At 39.6% G+C, this 20733-nt stretch overlaps 1 protein-coding gene across 1 annotated transcript in view; it reads right to left on the bottom strand.

The window, feature by feature from the left end:
• Positions 1 to 574: 574 nt before the first annotated feature.
• Positions 575 to 20733, bottom strand: part of ZNF592 (zinc finger protein 592) — a 75480-nt gene continuing 55321 nt past the window's right edge. Inside the window, exons 4-9 of the mRNA XM_044665489.1 lie at positions 4628 to 4804; positions 3417 to 3576; positions 3010 to 3312; positions 2415 to 2527; positions 1643 to 1778; positions 575 to 1143 (exon numbers count right to left, since the gene is read on the bottom strand). Of these exons, the coding sequence (XP_044521424.1) occupies positions 670 to 1143; positions 1643 to 1778; positions 2415 to 2527; positions 3010 to 3312; positions 3417 to 3576; positions 4628 to 4804 (1363 nt within the window). The 3' untranslated portion in view covers positions 575 to 669. The remainder of the gene's footprint in view (positions 1144 to 1642; positions 1779 to 2414; positions 2528 to 3009; positions 3313 to 3416; positions 3577 to 4627; positions 4805 to 20733) is intronic.

Below are 20733 nucleotides of genomic sequence, written 5' to 3' on the forward strand. Positions count from 1 at the left end.
AAAGAAGAACATCTCGCCTAAAGATTAGTCACTTCCTTCTCTCCTCTCAGACAAGGTCTTAGCCCTGAGGGAGGCAGGCAGAGAAAGGAACTCTTGCTGAGGCCCCACATTCAGAGAGAGAGCAAACAGTAGAGTTTGAGAACTATCAGGCAGCAGATTTCAACCATGCAACTGAGTAGCCCTGGGAAACCATATAATCATAATGCACACTTGCGTTGAGGGCTTGCAAAAGGTACTCTGCTCACAACTCTGTAAGAAAAGTCCTCTGAGAGGTGTTAGAGGTCCTCATGCTTGCTCACTCAGTCACACAATATGAAGAGGCCCCGAGGCTGGGATTCAAACCCAATTCTTTCCTAATTCTATCCAGCACTCTCACCACATATTGCTCCAAAGCTCATGAACTCTGGGCAGAAGATAAGAGCTCAGAACTAGAAAGCAAGACAAGGGAAATCCTGGGGGCCCAACTGGAGCAGAAAGCAGCTACCTATTAACCCCCTTGAGGGTCTGAGGGACCCAGCATTCTCTAGGCCAGAATGGATCCTGTTTTGAGTGCGTACGCACATGCACACACAAATAAATGGGGCACAGCTCTTTATTTCTTCTTCTCCACAAGGCAGGTACTGGGACAGCATGGTCCTCCTTTACCCTCCCACATTTCAAAACCACTTGCTACACCCCGGTAGACATCATGTGGCTGTTCTGGTCCTGAGCGGCCTGCAGATGGCCTGCTGTGTCCTGCTCCCAGTCCTCCTTGGAGGCCTGACCCTTCTTCCATTGGTTTTCCTCCCCAAGAAAGTCTTCACACCCATTCTCATTCGTTTCCATGGGAGCTCCTTTCCCAGGCCCTTCTGGTTCCCCCTCCTCTGCCTCCTCTGGGTCTCTCACTTTGTGAACAATGAAGAGGTGTCGGTTGAGGGAGCTCGCTGAGGTGTAACACAGGCCACAGAGCAGACACTGGGCTGTGGAGCTGTCTGCCTGGTGCTGAGGTATGTGGCTCTGAAACTTGGGCCCCGAGTCTGTGGCAAAGCTGCACTTTGCACACTGGAATAGGGCCTTGGGTCTTTTGGTGGTGGGAACAGCTGCTCCATTAGTAGAGCTTGGGGCACCTCCAGCTCCAGCAGCTGGTCTCTTCAGATCGTTCACCTGAAAAAGACAAAACAAACAGTTGGAGAGAAGGTCCCTGTGGCATTGCCCCAGTCCCTGAGGCGGGTACAGGCCCACAAGATGACCACCAGGGTCCCTGAACTCTAAGTAAGTCAATACTTTCCACTGTCCCTCCTATCTCTGGGCATCTCCCACTTCAGTAAAGAGAACTCCAGGCCTATGTTCTAGGTTTGCTGGTCATGAAGGGACAAGACAGGAGAGGACGCAAAGTAGATGTCACGGTGAATATGGAGCAGGGTTTATTGTGCCTGAAGAGACTATTCTGGCCCCAGAACTTCCCCGCTTCATCCACTTGTCTCTATATGCCTTCTGCCTTCATCCCAACAAGGCAGTAATACCCTTTGGAATGCTGTTGTTCTGCCCATATTGTTAGCTTTCAAGGTTGCCAGTTTCTTGCAACATTCTTCATTTGCCTGCAAAGGCCAAGATTCAGTACATAAACTCCTTCTAAGGACCTGTCAGTGTAAGGGAAACTCACCTGGGAGGCCTCTCCAGCAGAAGGTCTGGCTTTGGACGTCTGGCTCAAGTCTAGATTTTTGATGCCATGCATAAGGCTGACATGGTTCTCCAACAGGGAGAGCTGAGGGAAGCTGGGCTTGTCCTCTGTGCAATACCTTCAAAAAGCAGTTCAGAAAAGGAGAATCAGAGCCTCGAGAAGCCAGGGGTGAGTGGAAAATGAGATGCAAACAGAAGCAACCCCACCTGCAGGGTTTGTCACTAGTCTTTGATAGAAAGGAGAACTAAGAAAGTCCTGACTGAAGTGATTCCCTCAAGCACACCACAGAGACATACAACCAAGATAACAAATTAAGACTCATCTCTGAGACAGTAATGCCAAGACCAATGGAACTAAATCCTGAAGGATGGGTCTGGTTTCCCCGGTCACAGAATTCCCAGTAGTAGTAGTGATGGCAGCTGTCACAAAAAGACCAAGGATGCTCTGAGAGGAAACGGAATATTCAAGTGTGTCATTCTGAGTGGGCGAAAGACTTCATAACTAGCATCCAAGTCTCCAATAGCAAGCAAAAATGTATTACTTCTAAAGATTAGGAGCTGTGGAGAACACTGGGGGAAAGAGCAGGCTGCCCTCCTCCTTTTCATGGCACGGTCTTGGGGTTTCCTAAGGCACCCTGAGCCCTTGGGCTCTCTCCTAACCACAAGTTCCCGGACGTCATCAACAGAGTTGCTTTCAACTCTTGGAATCTTCTCACCACGGCCTCTAGCCAGGAGCTACCTAATAAGAAACTCACCAACAAGTATAAACCTTCTTGGCTGTATCGTGGTTATTTCGGATATGTCGTCGAAGGTTAATGACAGTATGGAAGGAGCACTCACATTGCCGACATGGATAGCGCTTCACTATCTGAAGAGAGGAAGCAGGACACAAAGCATCAGACCCCAGAAAGCTGAGAGAGATTGCTTTCAAAGGGAGAAAGGGTAGGGAAAGGGGAAGAGCATGCTTTTTCTGGACCCAGTGACCTTTATGTACTTTAGACTCTCATATATCTGAGGAACCAACCCAGAAATAGAGGCTCACCCAAGACGCATGAAAATGACACTGTAAAGGACATTAAGGGGTGCTGACTATGCAGAAACAAATCGTTGAAATTAAAAACTGTGTGGCCTGGTAGTCAAGGCTTGGGTCTGGAGGTTAGGACTTTCCTTAGGACCTTTATGGTACCAAAGGAGCTGAAGAAGTAAGAATCCCAGCATATTCTGGGCTCCTTGTTCTCTGAGCCCTTTAAAGGAACTCAGCTATGTGTGCTGCTCTATAGCGGCACTTCATCATAGGTGGACCTGATCCTACTTTTTCCCGGCCCCCAAGCCTCACTGCACACTGCTTACCCGGCCATGGCTTTTCTTCATATGAGATACGTAGCTCTCACGATCAGGGAGCCACTCGTGGCAATCCTGGCAGGTCCAGCCAGTGCTCCTCAATCTAGGCCTCATCTCAGCCTTGTTCTGGGCTTCGGCACGGCGCTCCCCGGGCCTACCCCAGCAGACTGAGGTCTGGGCCCCACTCTGCCCAGCAGTACTAGTGGCTGATGGCTCGGCAGGGCTCCCAGGGCCTGGGCGGCCAGAGGGTGTCTCAGTTGTAGACCGTAGGCTGGGCAGCTCTTCCACATTTCGTGGGACACCATGGACATTCTAGGGATGGGGAGGGTGATTACTGACTGAGCAAGGACATGGATGTCGGGGACCATGCTTGCACCGGCTCTCTGTGCACCTCCCCCCCAGGTCTCCTGACCCACCTTGACATGCTGCATTAGCAGCTGCTTCTGCATGAACACAAGCTGACAGTCGGGGCATTTAAAAACTCCCACCATCAGTTTGTTGGTGTTCTGATAAAAGTGCTGCTGCATCAGCTTCTTCTTGTTGAAGACAGTTTCACAAGAACACTTATAGATCAATCTAGCGGGATGAGAACAAGAACACAAGGATTATGTCTCTCTCTAAAGGACTGCTGCCCCTGGAGAGGCCCTGGGGGCAGAAAGAATGAAGGACTCTTCTCAAAGAAGGTTGCACAACAGCTGTGAGTGTACCTCAAGGCCACATGAGAACCAGAAGGATATTTGGGGTTTAAAAAAATACCGTTCCCTCTAAATTACTTTCATTCTTATGCCCAAAGGGCTTTAAAGGAATGCATGCCCTTTGATCCAGCAATACCACTACTAGGCTTGTACCCCAAAGAGACAAAAAGATGTTTGTACAAAAATATTTATAGACACACTCTTTGTGGTGGCAAAAAACTAGAAAATGAAGGGGTATCCTTCAATTAGGGAATGACTGAACAAGTTGTGGTACATGATGGTGATAGAATACTATTGTGTTATAAGGAGTGATCAACTGCTTGATTTCTTTAAGAACTGGACCAACCTCTACCTCCATGAACTGACATGGAGTGAAATGAGCAAAACCAGGAGAACATTGTACACAGTAACTGAAACACTGTGGAACAATAGAATGGGATAGACTTTGCTACAAACAGCAATACAAGGATCTAGGACAATCTGAGGGACTTATGAGAAAGAAAGCTATCTATATCGAAAGAAAGAACTGTGGAAGTAGAAATCCAGAAGAAAACATATGATTTATCATTTGTTTATATGGGTATAGGATTTGGGGTCTTGGTTTTAAAAGACTACCCTATTATAAAAATGAATAATATGGAAATAGACATTAAGTAATAAGTCAGTAGAATTACTTGTCAGCTCCGGGATAGGAGAGGGAAGAGAACATGAATCATGGAACCATGGAAAAATACTTTAAAATAAATAAAAAATAATAAAAATAATCGAATAAAAATAAAATAAATTACTTTCATTCCCCCAAAAGCCTCTAAGCCCTAAGTGGTTCTCCCCATCCCCTCCGAAGGCCCCCGACACTTCCCTCCAGCCTGGCTCCCTTTCCCACATAGCTCCTTGGCCATCCCTCAAGGACATGCTTCCCACAATGTACTTACTGAGAGGCTTTGTGTGGCTGGGCAGGATGCTGGGCAGCACTGTGGGCAGCAGTGCCACTAGCAGATTTGAAGGCCATAGGGCAAAATGCACACTTGTGGAAAACCTGGCAGTGCCGCTCCTGGATGTGCCCCTTCAGCAAGGCTAAGGTCACAAAGACAACTCCACAGTGGATACACCTGGGGAGCAAAAACAAGGGCAGTGAGGCCCAGAGACAGCACGAGGTAGAAAGAAGTAGAGAGAAGACCAGGCCCAGAATGGCTCCTCCTCAATCACCCAAATACAGCAGTCTAGAGCGTGAACCCTCCAGCCACTAGTCAGATTCACAGTGAAATGATCACATCGAAGGGCAATAATTTAGACAGGCCAAGGATGAGCTCTTACCTCCCAGCTCTCTACGCCTTGTCCAAATGCTTTTTCAGAAGCAACTTAGGAAGCATCACTACTGGAGGAAGGGCAGGAGCTGGTAATAGGAAACCCCCCCCTAGGACCAGCCATTTGGTAGAACCAGATCAAATTTTAAAGACAGATCCAGAGACCAGCCACTGTTAATAGGGTGTGTGTTCTGCTACAGCCCTGATCATCCCAGCTGGAAAGGGTCTCCCTGGCCCCTAGCCTCTGCTGCGCTTCATGCAGTCTATTCTGCACAAATGGTTCCTAAAAGATGCTGCCTCACACTAACTAGGGTTATTTGTGTGCACGCTGGGTCCCCGAAGCATGTCATAAAAAATCATAGTGTTGTAGTAGTGGTGGTGGTGGTGGTGGTGATGGTATTAGCAGTAATAGTAGTCTTCATAGTAGTAATAGTTATAGCAGAGTAGTAGATATTTTTTAGATTTTGTATGTGTGTGTGTGTGTGTATAGATATAGATATAGATATGTACATATACATATACACAATACACATGTATGCATGTATATCACTTTAAGGTTTACAAAGGTTTACATGGCTTTGCATATGTTTCACAACAACCCTGAAAGGTAAATGTTATGATGATCCTCATTTTATGGATGAGAAAGCTGAGGCTAAGACAGGCTAAGTCATTTGCCCAGTCACACAACTAGTAAGGGTCTGGGGGGAGCTCTTCCTGATTCACAATCCAACAGTTTCTCAACCTTTTTGAACTGGACACAGCAGACACTCAGAAAGCACTTGTTAATAAAGATGGAGCATTTAGGTGATCGTTTCTGGACCCCAGGAACTCATAAGATAAAGAAAAATACAATATTGCCATTAGTGCTATGCATTCTGCTACTGCAGCACCAGTGACAGAATGGTGGAAGAAGTACAAAGTGTGTTAAGAATCACATTTTTAAAACACTGATGATAATTCCAAGCATGAGATTCTTGCTCAGGGAATAAAGAGTAAACATTATTAGAGAAACTGACCATGTCAGTACTGATATTTTCATTATAAATGGAACCAAAAGAAAAAGGAAATCAAGGCTTGATAGGAGGACAGCTCATAGCTCCTCCTTGAAAAGGCAAAATAAAAGTATTGGCAGAGTTGGTTTTATTACAGATTCAAAAGCAACAAAAAAATACAATTTCAGGGGACACTTGATTATTACAGTACTCATGAGAATCTATAAAAAGACACTCTCTATATAAAACATTTCCTAAGACTTTCAAACTAAACCAGAAACATTTAGAGGTTAGCAAAAAATTTGTTAGTCAATATGGCTCAAGATTGAGAAATAACTAGATTTATTAGTTTATAGATAAAGCTTGGTATGAGATCCAATTAATAAGTCAGATCATTAAGAAGTACTTAATGATGATTCTATGAGGACAACAAATGACAAACTGAAAAGATTTTATAGATTGCTATACAATCCACAAGCACTTATTAAAAACCTACTGTATGGCTGGCATTGTGCTCAACATTAGAGATTCAAAAATAAAAACCCAGCAGTTTTCTCACAACATTTTCTCTATCAATGAAAGAGGTCATATTCTGGATTCTTATCATTTCAGCTGGGGGCACAGTGGACAGTGTTCCGTGCTTGAAGTCACGAAGACTCATCTTCCTGAATTTAAATCCCACCTCACACTTACTAGATGAATGATCCTGGGCAAGTCACTTAATCCTGTTTGTCTCAGTTTTCTCATCTACAAAATGAGTTGGAGAAAGAAATGGTGAATTGCTCTAGTATCCCTGCCAAGAAGACCCCAAATGGGGTCATAAGAGTCAGAAAGAACTTAAAGTCTGAACAGCAACAAATATTTCGGTCCCTGACTGGCTGCATGGCTGGTAGGTATCATAATTTTGAGGGTAAGAGTAGCTAAGTGGCTTAGTGGATAGAGAGCCAGACCTAGAGTTGAAAGAATCTAAATTCAAATCTGGCCTCACACTTCCTAGCTGTGTGACCATAGGCAAGTCACTTAACCCCAAGTGTCTAGCCCTTATCACTCCTTCTGCCTTGGAACCAATACTCAATATTGATTCTAAGACAGACAGTAAGATTTTGTTAACTATCTCAAAGAAGGGATAATACTCATTTTTAAAAACTGACAATTTAACTGTCCAAAAAAAAGGTACCTAAGAAAACATCAATAACTACCAAACCACATGCATAGTCCACTTTCCCATCTCTATAAAATTTTTTATGAGAATAATCTTTACACTATATTGAGAACATGAAAGAATTAGAAAAGAGCAGGTGCACTTTGAAAAACAACATGCCACAAAAGACATCTTTACAGACACACAAACAAATAATATGGGAAGAAAAGACAAGATTTTACTGGATTTATTATTTGTTAGCTATTAAAAAACATTTGATTTGGTATAGCAAAATGCCTCCTTAAATATTGTTTTTCAATAAAGTGAATCCCATGCATAAAGGAAAAGCAAAATCAAATAAGATTCCATGGAAGATAGAGAATAAGCAACAATTGTTTGATGACTGATTTGTCAGTTATCAGCAAAGCTTAAGAGAGGGCAATGAAGGGATCTGCCATACTCAAAGGATGTCTGGCAAAAAATCCAAAAAGAACAGGAATACTGAAGTTCTCCAAATGTTCCTGTTTGTAGTTGGTACTGTATGACACTGCAAAATCTCTTAAATGAGATCCACAGCACTCAAAAGAGTTTGACCCATCTAGACTCACAGTAAAAATCAAGGAAGTGAAGAATGTCTTTTTGGATGGCTAATCCATGGAGCTACATATATACCTTAAGTTTGTTTGTTCATTATATGAATTATCTCATTTCTCTTTTTATCTCCCTTATTGCTTATCACAATGTTTTACAAACACTAGATCATTTGATAAATGCTTATTGAACTGAGTTATCTATGTCATTCATCTGAAGCCTATCATATTGCTGTCTTTCTAGGCATACCACATCTAGAATTCTCAAGTAGACTGTTAGCTCCTTGAGAACAAGAGCTATTTATCTTAAAATTTTTTCATAATCTCCACAGAACATCAGCATTAAAGGGATACAAAGCTCAGGGCTAAGGTGACAGCCCCCCAACAAGGTCAGATGGGGGGTGGGGGTGGTTATGAATATTTACATGAATTAAGGGGGAGTTCTCCCATTCTTTTGTCTTTGCTGGGGGAGAGTGCTATAAATTATGTGCATAAGAACCACTTTTATTTGACAGTTGACAATATCACTTTCTCCTTAAATGATTGTTCTCCTAAGTCGCTGCTCAGCCACCATCAGAGAATGGGGTTTCACAAAATAGCAGGTCACATGGCAATCTTGCTAATTTTCCATATTCTAGACATAGCTCTGTCACAAAAATAAAGTTGGTGCTACAGACAAAGCAGATGCTTGATAAATTTGTTAATTATTGTTTGTTGACAGATAATACATGTGTTGTATTTTGAATAAAGGAATGCATATCATAATGTCCACAACATAATTTGATCTGGTTCTTCCTCAGAACATAAACATATAGTATCTACCTAAAACCATCAAGCAAGCATGATCAGAAATATGGATAAGCTAGAAAACCTTCCCAAAAAAATCAGGGATGAAGCAAGGATGACCATTATCACCACTACTATTCAAAATTGTACTATACATGTCAGCTTTAGCAATGAGAGAAGAAAAAGAAAAGCAAGGAATTAGAATAGGCCTTGAGGAAACAAAGTTGTCGCTTTCTGCAAATGTTACAGCGGTATACTTAGAGAATCCTAGAGAATCAATGAAAAAACTAGTTGAAATAATTAACAACTTAAGTGGCAAAATATAAAATAAATCCACATAAATCATCTGCATTTCTATATACTACCAACAATGTCCACCAGCAAGAGAGAAAAAGAAATTCCATTTATAATAACACTGTGAAATGTCCAGGATATATTCAATAGATGTTTATAGCCAGCTGGCCCATGGAAATTTGAGGTCTCTGGAGAAAAGTGCCTTCTTAGAGACAGTATGTCATATATAGTATAAAGGGTACCATTTGGACCATTTATCACATTATCTAGATTCAAGCCCCATTTGGGTCACTAACTTGAACTAGGTATGAATTCTGTCAGGTTATTTAATGACTCTAGGTCTTGGTTGCTATAGCTGGAAAGTTCAAACAATATTTGCCCTGCCAACCTCATAGGATTGTTGAGAGATTCAAATGAGATCATGGATGTAAAGTATGTTGTGAACTACAGAACTTTATCTTGTCTGCTGACTCTCTACCTGGTTTGCTATGTCAGGGCAGGTCCAAGCCTAGCTCCACTTCACTCCCAACTCAACCCTCTGGACTTCTTCTCTTCCAAGAGCTGCCTTGCCTTCTTGCAAGTACCTTTCTCCCACTCCCTTTCCCTCGCCTCTCTCTGTGCTGCTTTCTCCCATTAGAATGTAAGCTTCATGGAGTGCAGGGCTTATATTGCCTACTTAACGTTTATACCCCTACTGCTTAGCATAGGGCCTGGTACACAGGAATGCTCTAGCTAGCTGCTGTTGTTCAGTCATTTTTTCAGTCATGTCTGACCCTTCATGACCCGATCTGGGCATTTCTTGGCAAAGATACTGGAGTGTTTTGCCATTTCCTTCTCCAACTCATTTTATAGATAAGGAAACTGAGGCAAACAGGTATAAGTGACTTGCCTAAGATCACATAGCTAGTGTCTGAGGTCAGATTTGAATTCATGAAGATGATACCCATGGCCAAGTTCTCTATCCTCTGTGTCATCTAGCTGCCCCTTCTAACTAACTAGCTATACAAATGTAAGGTATTCAGGTTCTTAGATCCTCTGCGGTCTGAAGGGGCAGGGCCATTAAAGGAAGGTAAAACAAAAAACTCTTTTCAATTACTTCAACCACAGGAAAAGTAAAGGGATAAGATAAATATAAAGTATGTCCTAGTTTAGGATCCTAGTCAGAGTCTTGGGAGTATAGGACATGCTTTACCTCAAGAGTGCTTCAAGCTGTCAAAACCCTTTGTGTTAAACTATGGTAATCAAATCAATTCAATTACTGTATTGGTTTTTTTTCTCAGCCTGCAAAAATAACTCTCTAATAATAATGATAATAATAATGACAGCTGAAATAGTATTTTAAGGTTTGTGAAATGCTTTACACATATTACCCTCATGAAAATTCTATAAGAACTTTTTGGGGTGGGACAGGGAGGTTTGGTTCTGTGATTTTATCAGAGTGGGGAACTCCATGGTATTCAAACTTCCTTCACCAAAGTAGACTGGTAACTTTTATCTCCTGCCTCACACAAAAGACTAGCAGCAAGTCAGATGGTCACATCACTAGTATACGTCCAAGGCAGAATGGACATATTCCTTATTTCAAAGTGAGTCCTTTTTCCATTGTCACAGACGGTATTTAATAAATACATGTTATTGCTGATATTCCACAATCTTTCAAAAATCATTGACAATGGCTCAGAATCACACCCATGGAAAAAAATTAATAGCAAGTACCTCTGACAAAAGCCTCATTTCTCAAATATGTAAAGAACTGAATCAATTTTATAAGAATACAAAACTCCCCAATCAATCCTTTGACCCAACAATACCACTACTGGGTCCTGTATCAAAATATTTTTGGCAGCTCTTTTTGTAGTGACAAAGAATTAGAAACTTAGGGGTTGTCCATTACTTGGGGATTAGATGAACAAGTTGTAGTATATGATCGTAATGCAATACTACTGGTACCATAAGGAATGATGAACAGAATGAGTTCAGAAAAACCTGGAAAGACTTATATGAACTGATGCAAAGTAAAATGAGCAGAACCAGAATAATGTATAAAGTAAAGGAAATATTATATAACGATCAACTGTGAAGAACTAAATTATTATCAGTACTAGACACCATGCTATCCATAGTCAAAGAAAGAACTACTAGAATCTTAGTACAGATCAAAATATGTCATCTTCCACTATATATCCTTCATGAGATTTCTTTTGTATGTGTGATGTGTCTATGTCTATGTGTTCATGCTATCATGACATGAACAATATGGAAATATTTATTAAAGCATGGGTATAACCTATATTAGACTATTTAGCACCTTAGGGAAGGGGGAAAAGAGTAAAGAGGGAGAAACTCTGATTTTAAAATGTCAAGAAACAATCGTCAAACATTGTTTCTATGTGTACCTGAGAAAATAAAAAATAAAAACCTTTTTAAAAAAGGATCACACCCAAAGGTTCTTTCAGCATCCTATGACGCAACTGATTTGGGTCTAATGATCTGAATTATAAAGGACAGATAGGAGCTCTCCTTACTTATCCTCAATGTGAACTTTTTATTAATCACTTTTGTTCTTCCAGGCCAGAAAGACCATACATTCCTTGGTAAAAAAAATACTGGGGGGGGGGGGGGGGGAACCACAGGGAAGAGTTGTGTGGCTCTGACTTTAGATTTGTTGTCATCCAATCTGCCTCAAGAACTCACCCTAACTCTTCTTTTTTCCCCTCACATAGCTTTTTAAAAAGAAAACTTTTTTATGCTAATAAGATATATATTAACTAGAATTTATATAAACTCTTAAGGTTTGCAAACTACTTTAAAAATATTATCTCATTGATAATATATGTATAACTGTGAAATTAGAATCTGTTACCCTAAAAACTATGATTCTCAGCAAAACTATGATCCTCAACAAAAACTATGATTCCCAGAACCCCACTCACTCCCTGTCGTTACGTGATGATGTAGACAGGACATAAATTGCGTGGAGTTCCATGTCTAGCTTTTTTTTTCCTTCCTGACAACAGCTTTGGTGGAGTGGGCTTTTTGAGCAGGTAGAAAAAACTTACATCATGTGGTTTCTATTTTGTCAGATAATAAACTTTATAAAAATAATACTTGAAGTATTACACATTAATTTAACTCTTATGTAAGCCAGTGGAATTGTTTGTCAGCTCCAGGGAGGAGGGAAGGAGGGAAGAGAGCAGACTCCCTGATGGCAAACACTGACACACGTAGCCATTTCCTTTTCTTTCTTTTTTTTTTTTTAAACCCTTAACTTCTGTGTATTGGCTCATAGGTGGAAGAGTGGTAAGGGTGGGCAATGGGGGTCAAGTGACTTGCCCAGGGTCACACAGCTGGGAAGTGTCTGAGGCTAGATTTGAACGTAGGACCTCCCATCTCTAGGTCTGACTCTCAATCCACTGAGCTACCCAGCTGCCCCCACACGTAGCCATTTTCGATGACATGCAGCCGTATACAGAGAAGTATAGGGCCACATGCTGAGGATGAAAGATTTGTTGTAGTGTAGTGTAGACACTCTGTGATGGAGGTCTGTAGGCCAAAACAATTGTCACTAAGCAAGTAAGTTAAATAATTAGTTTTTGGTTTATTAGTTATATATTACAATTATACATTTTTGTTATTTAAACTATAAATATCATGAAATTATGGTTTTTTTCTCGAAGTGACATGCCACTCGAGTTTCGCTCATTTTTTTGGCAAATTTTGACACACCAAGATCAAAAGGGAAAGTTCATCACTGGGAAAGTTCTCATGTAACCATGAGAAAAATTTTTTAATGAAATTGTTAAAAAATATATATATCTTATCTCATTTTATCCTCATGACAACCCTAAGACATGGATGTTATTACCATCTCTATTTTATAGATGAAGAAACTGAGACACATAGCGATGAAGTGATTTGCCCACTGTCACATAGCTAAAGTGTCTGAGGCTGGGTCTTTCAGATTTCAGGTCCACATCTATCTGCCAAGTGTTAGCTTTATTCAACAGCCTCAACTCATTCTGAGGTTTAACACACATACTTTAGCTATTCTAAAAGGCCTATGACAGGCTATTCTATTCATCCTCCATTACTTGTTTCTCTCTTCTATATGTCTTAAAAATTTTGAATGATTGATGACTTTCATGCATATCCACAAAGACAACTTCTGATGCTGCTCAATGGAACCATCTCTCTGAGTCTTCAGAATCTCCTTGAGTGTTTCTCCTCTCTTCTAGGCTTACTCACTCTATAGAATTTTTTACCATGATGTCATCTCTATTCTTTTCTTGGAACATTCTGAAATCTTTTCTCCTATTCCTCAAGAGATAAATGGTCAGAGGATATGAACATGTACTTCTCAAATATATTAAAAATGCTCCAAACTTTCCTTAAAATGACAAATGGCATCTGTCTAAAACCATCAGTAAGCATGATGGGCAATGGAGATAAACTGGAAGCCTTCCCAATAAAATGAGAGATGAAGCAAAGATGACAATTATCACCATGACTATTCAATACTGTATTAGAAATGCCAGCTATAGCAATAAGAGAAGAAAAAGATATTGAAGGAAATAGCATAGGCAATGAGGAAACAAAGTTATCACTCTTTGCAGGTTATATGATGGTTTACTTAGAGAATAGAAAAATATTCATTGCTCAATGGGTAGGGCAAGCCAAAATAATAAAGATGACAACTCTAACTAAATTATCTATTCAGTGCCATACCAATCAAACTACCGAACAATTAATCTAGTAAGAAATAGAGTATTAATGAATTAATGGCATAGGCTATGTACTGTAGTCAATAACCACAGTAACCTAGAGGGCTTTTTGGTTTTGTTTTATTTTTTATTTTTTAGAAAAAAATGTTCCATGGTTACATGATTTATGTTCTTGCTTTCTCTCCCCCCACCCCCCAACTCCCAGTACCTGACGCACATTTGCACTGGTTTCTTCATGTGTCATCGATCAAGACCCATTTCCATATTATTGATAATTGTTCTGGGGTGGACATTAAGAGTCTACATTCAAATCGTGTCAGCATCAACCCATGTGTTCAAGCAGTTGTTTTTCTTCTGTGTTTCCACTCCTGCAGTTCTTCCTCTGAATGTGGGTAGCGTTCTTTTCCATAAGTCCCTCAGAATTGTCCTGGGTCATTGCATTGCTGCTAGTACAGAAGTCTATTATATTCGATTTTACCACAGTGTATCAGTCTTTGTGTACAATGTTCTTTTGGCTCTGCTCCTTTCCCTCTGCATCAATTCCTGGAGGTCTTTCCAGTTCACATGGAATTCCTCCAGTTTATTATTCCTTTGAGCACAATAGTATTCCATCACCAGCATATGCCACAATTTGTTCAGCCATTCCCCAAACGAAGGGCATCCCCTCCTTTTCCAGTTTTTTGCCACCTCAAAGAGTGAGGCTATAAATATTTTTGTACATGTCTTTTTCCCTATGATCTCTTTGGGGTACAATAACCTAGAGTTTGATAAAGCCAAAGATACAAATTTTTGGGAAAAGAATTCACTATTGGATAAAAACTGCTGAGAAAACTGGAAAATATTATGGTAAAAACTAGGTGTAGACCAACATCTCATACCATATAGCAAGATAAAGTCAAAATAGATACATGATTTAGAAATAAAGGGCAATAACCATAAGCAAATTAGGGGAACAAAGAATACTCTACCTATCAGACCTATGGATAAAGGAAGAACTTATGTCCATATAGGAGATAGAGAGCATTACAAGATGTAAAATGGATAATTTTGATTACATTAAACTAAAAGGCTTTTGTACAAACAAAACCAATACAAGCAAGATTATAAGGGAAACAAAAATTGGAGGAAAATTTTATAGCAAGTACCTCTGACAAAGGCCTCATTTTTAAAATACATAGAGAGCTCAATCAAATTATAAGAATACAAGTCATTCCCCAATTGACAAATGGTCAAAGGATATGAACAAGCAGTTCTCAAATGAAGAAATTAAAACTATTTTTAGTCAAATAAAAAAAAATAAAGCTCTAAATCACTCTTGATTAGAGAAATGCACAACTCACCTATCAGATTGGCTATTATGAAAGAAAAAGAAAACATTAAATGTTGGATAGGATGTGGGAAAATTGGGACATTAATATAATATACTGTTTGGTGGGGACTCTTGGGGAATTCTGGGAAGATGGCAGCGTAGAAGCAGCAAGGCTGCAGACCTCCTTAAAGCCCTTCTCACCAATCAAGGACAAAGGGCTCCAAGGGAACAGAAAACCAAATCTGACAACAGAACAGAGCTGGGGGATCATCCAGCTGAACCCAACTTAAAAGGCATGGGGGTGGGGGGGAGCCTGAATTCTTGTAACTGTTGGGTGAGAGGGGAAAGGAGGAAGATCCCAGATCCCCTCCTTCACCTAATATGCTGAGTCTCCAGCAGATCCTAGAATCTCTGCGGCGCTAATCCGAGGGAGTGCCTCACTGGCACAGCTGTGCCAAACTCAAGGCTCTGATCACAGACAGCATGGAGGCTGCTAGGGGAGAAAACTAGAGAGGGTGAACATATGCTCCATCTTGCGCTGCCCCCTCCCCTTTCTCTCGAGGTTTTGACCTCAGGGCACTCTGAGCTGTAAAGATGAACCACACCTGGCTTAATCCTAGCAATACAGCAGACAAGAAGTCTTCAGAGGGCAGGGAAGCTCCAACACCCCTACCCCACAGACTATAGTGAAAGTAGCTTAATTCATTTCTTTAGCTTTTGCCACCAACTGGGGAAAAATCTGGCCTCCTGTCTCACTAACCTAATTAACCAACAAAACAGAGAAGAAGCCCTCCCAGAACTGAATAGTCCAAACCCACAGATTAAAAAAATGATCAAAGGACCAAGATTACAGTCAATTACAGGGGAGAAAAAAGGAAAAAATATGAGTAAAGAACAGAAAAAGAAAAAAGAAACCACAAACGACAGCTTCTATCCAGAAATTGAATAAAGAGCAAATGGATCAGAAGAAGATAAAGGAACACCAAGAAAAACATAGAAACTTCAGTGAAATAGACACAGGCTTTGGAAGAACTTAAAATTCAATTAACTCAAGAATTCAAAATTCAATTAACTCAAGAACTCAGAAAACAATCAACAGAGGCTGAAGATAATTGGGAAAAGGAAATACATGATCTAAAACAAGAAAATAAAGTATTAAAAGCCCAAGTTGACCAGCTGAAAAATGAGGCAAAGAAGGAGAAAGATAATCTACAAGGAAAATCAGACCAGAAGTAGAAGGATGACCAAAAAGCCAGGCATGAAATTCAGTCTTTAAAAATTAGAATTCAACAACTAGAAGCAAATGACTTCACAAAGGCAGCAAGAATATATGAAACAAAATTTAAAAAATGAAAAATTTGCAGAAAATATTAAACACCTCATGGACACAACCACAGATCTGGAAAACAGAACTTGAAGAGACAATTTAAGAATTATTAGTCTACTAGAACATCATGAGAAAAGAAAAAGCCTGGACATCATCCTACAGGAAATTATACAAGAAAACTGTCCTGACATTCTCAAACAAGGGGTAAAAGTGGAAATTGAAAGAATCCACAGATCACCTCCTACATTTAATCCACAACTGACAACTTCCAGGAATATTATAGCCAAATTCAAAAACTACCAGACCAAGGAAAAAATATTACAAGCTGCTAAGAAGAAGTCATTCAGATACCAGGGAACCACAGTTAGGATAACACAGGATCTGGCTACATCTACATTGAAGGACTGGAAGGCATGGAACATAATATTCCGGAAAGGAAGAGAGTTGGGTCTACAACCAAGAATTAACTATCCAGCAAAACTGACTATATTCTTGCAGGGGAAAGTATGGTCATTCAATCAAATTGAGGACTTTGAAGCATTCCTAATGTAATGCAAGGTGGCTAAGAGAAACTTTTTGCTTCTATAATTTCTAACAGTCACAAAAAGTCAGTTAAACATCTTAGAATCTTCAGAAAGTAAGATAGAACTTAAAGCTATAAATAGAGGTGAAGTTCTAACTGATGGGGATTTTGCCTTCTGGCTTTTGCTGCGGTTGGAGGCTTTTGCTTTGGCTTAAACTGTTGGCTTTGGCCTAATTACTTCGGCCTTGGCCTGTGCTTATTTTGTCTTGGGAAATTTGGACCTAACTCATTTCTCTGGACCTCTCCCTGATCTCCCATCTCCATCCCTCCCCTTCCCTGAATTTCCTGTGGGTCCTGAGTGGAAAGGAGGGCTTGGTGATTAGACATTGTGGGTTTAGTTTCTATAGGCTAGTAGAGTATCCTCAAATAAGTTACCCCTAGTTTTAATAATTTGATAATGACTTTACTTAAAAGGCAGTCAAATCTTCCTGACTGAGAGAAACCGGACTCTCTCTGTCTAAACCTCTCCACGACCCATCCCCCACCATCACCCCTCTCCATAGCAGCAGTTAGAAAACCCTGAACCCTTCTCCCCTTCTGACTGACCCCAGTATTAATAAATCCCCTTGTTACCTATTCAAACCCTTTGTGTTTAATTACAAATTAAGCTCAAGAGGAAGGAATCATTTTTCTTTTATTTCTTGAAAGAACTGGGGGCATCCATCTTGGCAGGATGTACCTACCTCAAGACTTCCTCCAGCCATCAGTATGACTGGCAGGAAGGGGCCTTCTTGACTCCTCCCTCAAGAAATTTTAGAAACTAACAAGAAAACCCTCCAGCCAAACCTAAACATTTCTTACTGGCCCTAGTTTCCTCCCTGTATTCTCTGTCTCAAGTCTCTTGGAATAAATCTGTTTGAGCTGCCCTCTCCTACATACCCCATTTCATCTATCTCCTATATACCTTCCCTTATCTTCATTCTTCCTCCAATCACCTTATAATTCCCTATACCCCCATTATCCTTCCTCACACCCAAATTGCATTCATTGACCCACTCAGATTACCTTATTTATTTTTGATAACACTAAAGAAAAAAACTGGACTTAAACAGTGAGTTTGCTACCCAAACACAGAACTCAAGAGAATCACCATTAAGTAATAAAGAGAGTGGGGGTGGGGGTAATCTTTCCTTTAAGGGACCCAATAAGTTCAATTGATTTGTATCCCCAGAAGAAAAGAAGATATTGGCAAATATTAAAAATTGTTTTTATCAACAGGATAACTAGAAGAAGTTTACTTAGAGGGAACAGTGACAAACTGTATAGGATAAAATGTCAAGATATATATATATATGTGTATGTGTGTATGTATAAATATATACAAAACCAGAGGGGAAAAAAGGAGATAATATTAAGAAAAATGGGAAAACAAACAAAATGGAGTAAATTTATATTCCATAAAGAAACTCATGGGGCAAACAGGGGAAAATAACAATACACTGGAAGAGTAAAGAGGTTGGAGAGAGGAAATATTTAATACTTAAGTGCACTGAAATCAACTTAAAGAGGGAAGAATAATCAGATCCATTGGGGCAGAGAATTGATTCTCACCCTATAGAGAAGTAGAAGGGTAACAAAAGGACTGGTGGGGAGGGAAGCAACACTAGGAGGGGGTAGAGGTGGAAATAGCTTAAAAGACCCTAAAGAAGGAATAAGAGGGTTAGGGTTAGAAGGGAGAGGAGAGAAAGGGAAGTACAATAAGGAAGGGGATTAGGGGAAATGATTAAAAACAAAACACTGGTATAGAAGGAAATAGTGAAAGAAGAAAGGGCAAGATAAGGAGAATCAAAATGTCTGGGAATACACAGTTGATAATAATAACTCTGAATGTGAATGGGATGAACTCACCCATAAAACGGAAGCAAATAGCAGAGTGGATTAGAAACCAAAATCCTACCATATGTTGTCTACAAGAAACATACATGAGATAGGCAGACATACATAGAGTAAAAATGAAAGGATGGAGCAAAAGCTATTGGGCTTCAAATGAGAAAAAGAAGGCAGGAGTTGCAATCATGATTTCTGACAGACCCAAAGTAAAAAGAGATCTGGTTAAAAGAGAGAGGGAAGGTAATTACATCCTAATAAAAGGCAGTATAAACAATGAAGAAATATCAGTACTCAACATGTATGCACCAAACAGTATAGCATCCAAATTTCTAAAGGAGAAGCTAGTGGAGCTCAAGGACAAAATAGATAGCAAAACAATAATAGTGGGTGACCTCAACCTTCCCCTATCAGATTTAGACAAATCAAACCAAAAAATAAATAAGAGATAAGAGAGGTGAATGAAATCCTAGAAAAATTAGAGTTAATAGATATATGGAGAAAAATAAATATGGACAAAAAGGAATACACCTTCTTTTCAGCACCACTTGGAACATTCACAAAGATTGACCATGTACTAGGGCATAGAAACATGGCAAACAAATGCAAAAAAGCAGAAATAATAAATGCAACCTTATCAGATCATAATGCAATAAAAATAGTTATTAGTAAGAATACATGGAGAGTTGGAAATTAAATAATGATTCTCCAAAATAACTTAGTGAAAGAACAAATCATAAAAACAATTAATAACTTCACTGAAGACAATGACAAGGAGGAGACTAAGCTATCACTCTTTGCAGATGATATGATGGTCTACTTAAAAAATCCTAGAGAATCAACTAAGAAGCTTGTAGAAATAATCAACAACTTTACCAAAGTTGCAGGATACAAAATAAATGCACATAAATCATCGGCATTTCTATACATTTCCAACACACTAGAGCAGCAAGAAGTAGAAAGAGAAACACCATTCAAAATCACCCTAGACAATATAAAATACTTAGGAATCTACCTACCAAAACAAACACAGCAATTATATGAAAACAACTACAAAACACTTTCCAAACAAATAAAACTGGATCTAAACAATTGGAAAGCCATTGATTGCTCATGGGTAGGATGAGCTAACATAATAAAAATGACAATTCTACCCAAATTAATTTACCTATTTAGCGCCATACCTATCAAGCTACCAAAAAACTTCTTTACTGAATTAGAAAAAACTATAACAAATTTCATTTGGAATAACAAAAGATCAAGAATATCAAGGGAAATAATGAAAAAAAATGTGAAGGAAGGGGGCCTAGCAGTACCAGATATTAAACTATACTATAAAGCAGCAGTCATCAAAACAATATGGTTCTGGCTAAGAGATAGAGAGGAGGATCAATGGAATAGACTTGGGGTTAATGATATCAGCAAGACAGTGTATGATAAACCCAAAGAGCCCAACTTTTGGGACACGAATCCACTATTTGACAAAAACTGCTGGGAAATTTGGAAAACAATATGGAAGAGATTAGTTCTAGATCAACATCTCACACCCTACACCAAGATAAATTCAGAATGGGTGAACGACTTGAATATAAAGAGGGAAACTATAAACAAGTTAAGTGAACACAGAATAGTTTACCTGTCAGATCTGTGGGAAAGGAAAGATTTTAAAACCAAGCAAGAGTTAGAGAAAATTACAAAATGTAAATTAAATGGTTTTGATTATATTAAACTAAAAAGTTTTTGTACAAACAAAAACAATGTAGTCAAAATCAGAAGGGAAACAACAAATTGGGAAAAAAATCTTTATAACGAAAAACTCAGACAGGGGTCTAATTACTCAAATATACAAGGAGTTAAAGCAATTGTATAAAAAATCAAGCCAGTCCCCAATTGATAAATGGGCAAGAGACATGAATAGGCAATTTCCAGGTAAAGAAATAAAAAGTATCAATAAGCACATGAGAAAGTGTTCCAAATCTCTAATAATTAGAGAAATGCAAATCAAAACAACTCTGAGGTATCACCTCACACCTAGCAGATTGGATAAAATGAAAGAAGGGGAGAGTAATGAATGTTGGAGGGGATGTGGCAAAATTGGGACATTAATGCATTGCTGGTGGAGTTGTGAACTGATCCAACCATTCTGGCTGGCAATTTGGAATCA

The sequence above is a fragment of the Gracilinanus agilis genome, chromosome 2 (genome assembly GCF_016433145.1).
Source record: "Gracilinanus agilis isolate LMUSP501 chromosome 2, AgileGrace, whole genome shotgun sequence".
Taxonomy (NCBI): Eukaryota; Metazoa; Chordata; class Mammalia; order Didelphimorphia; family Didelphidae; genus Gracilinanus; species Gracilinanus agilis.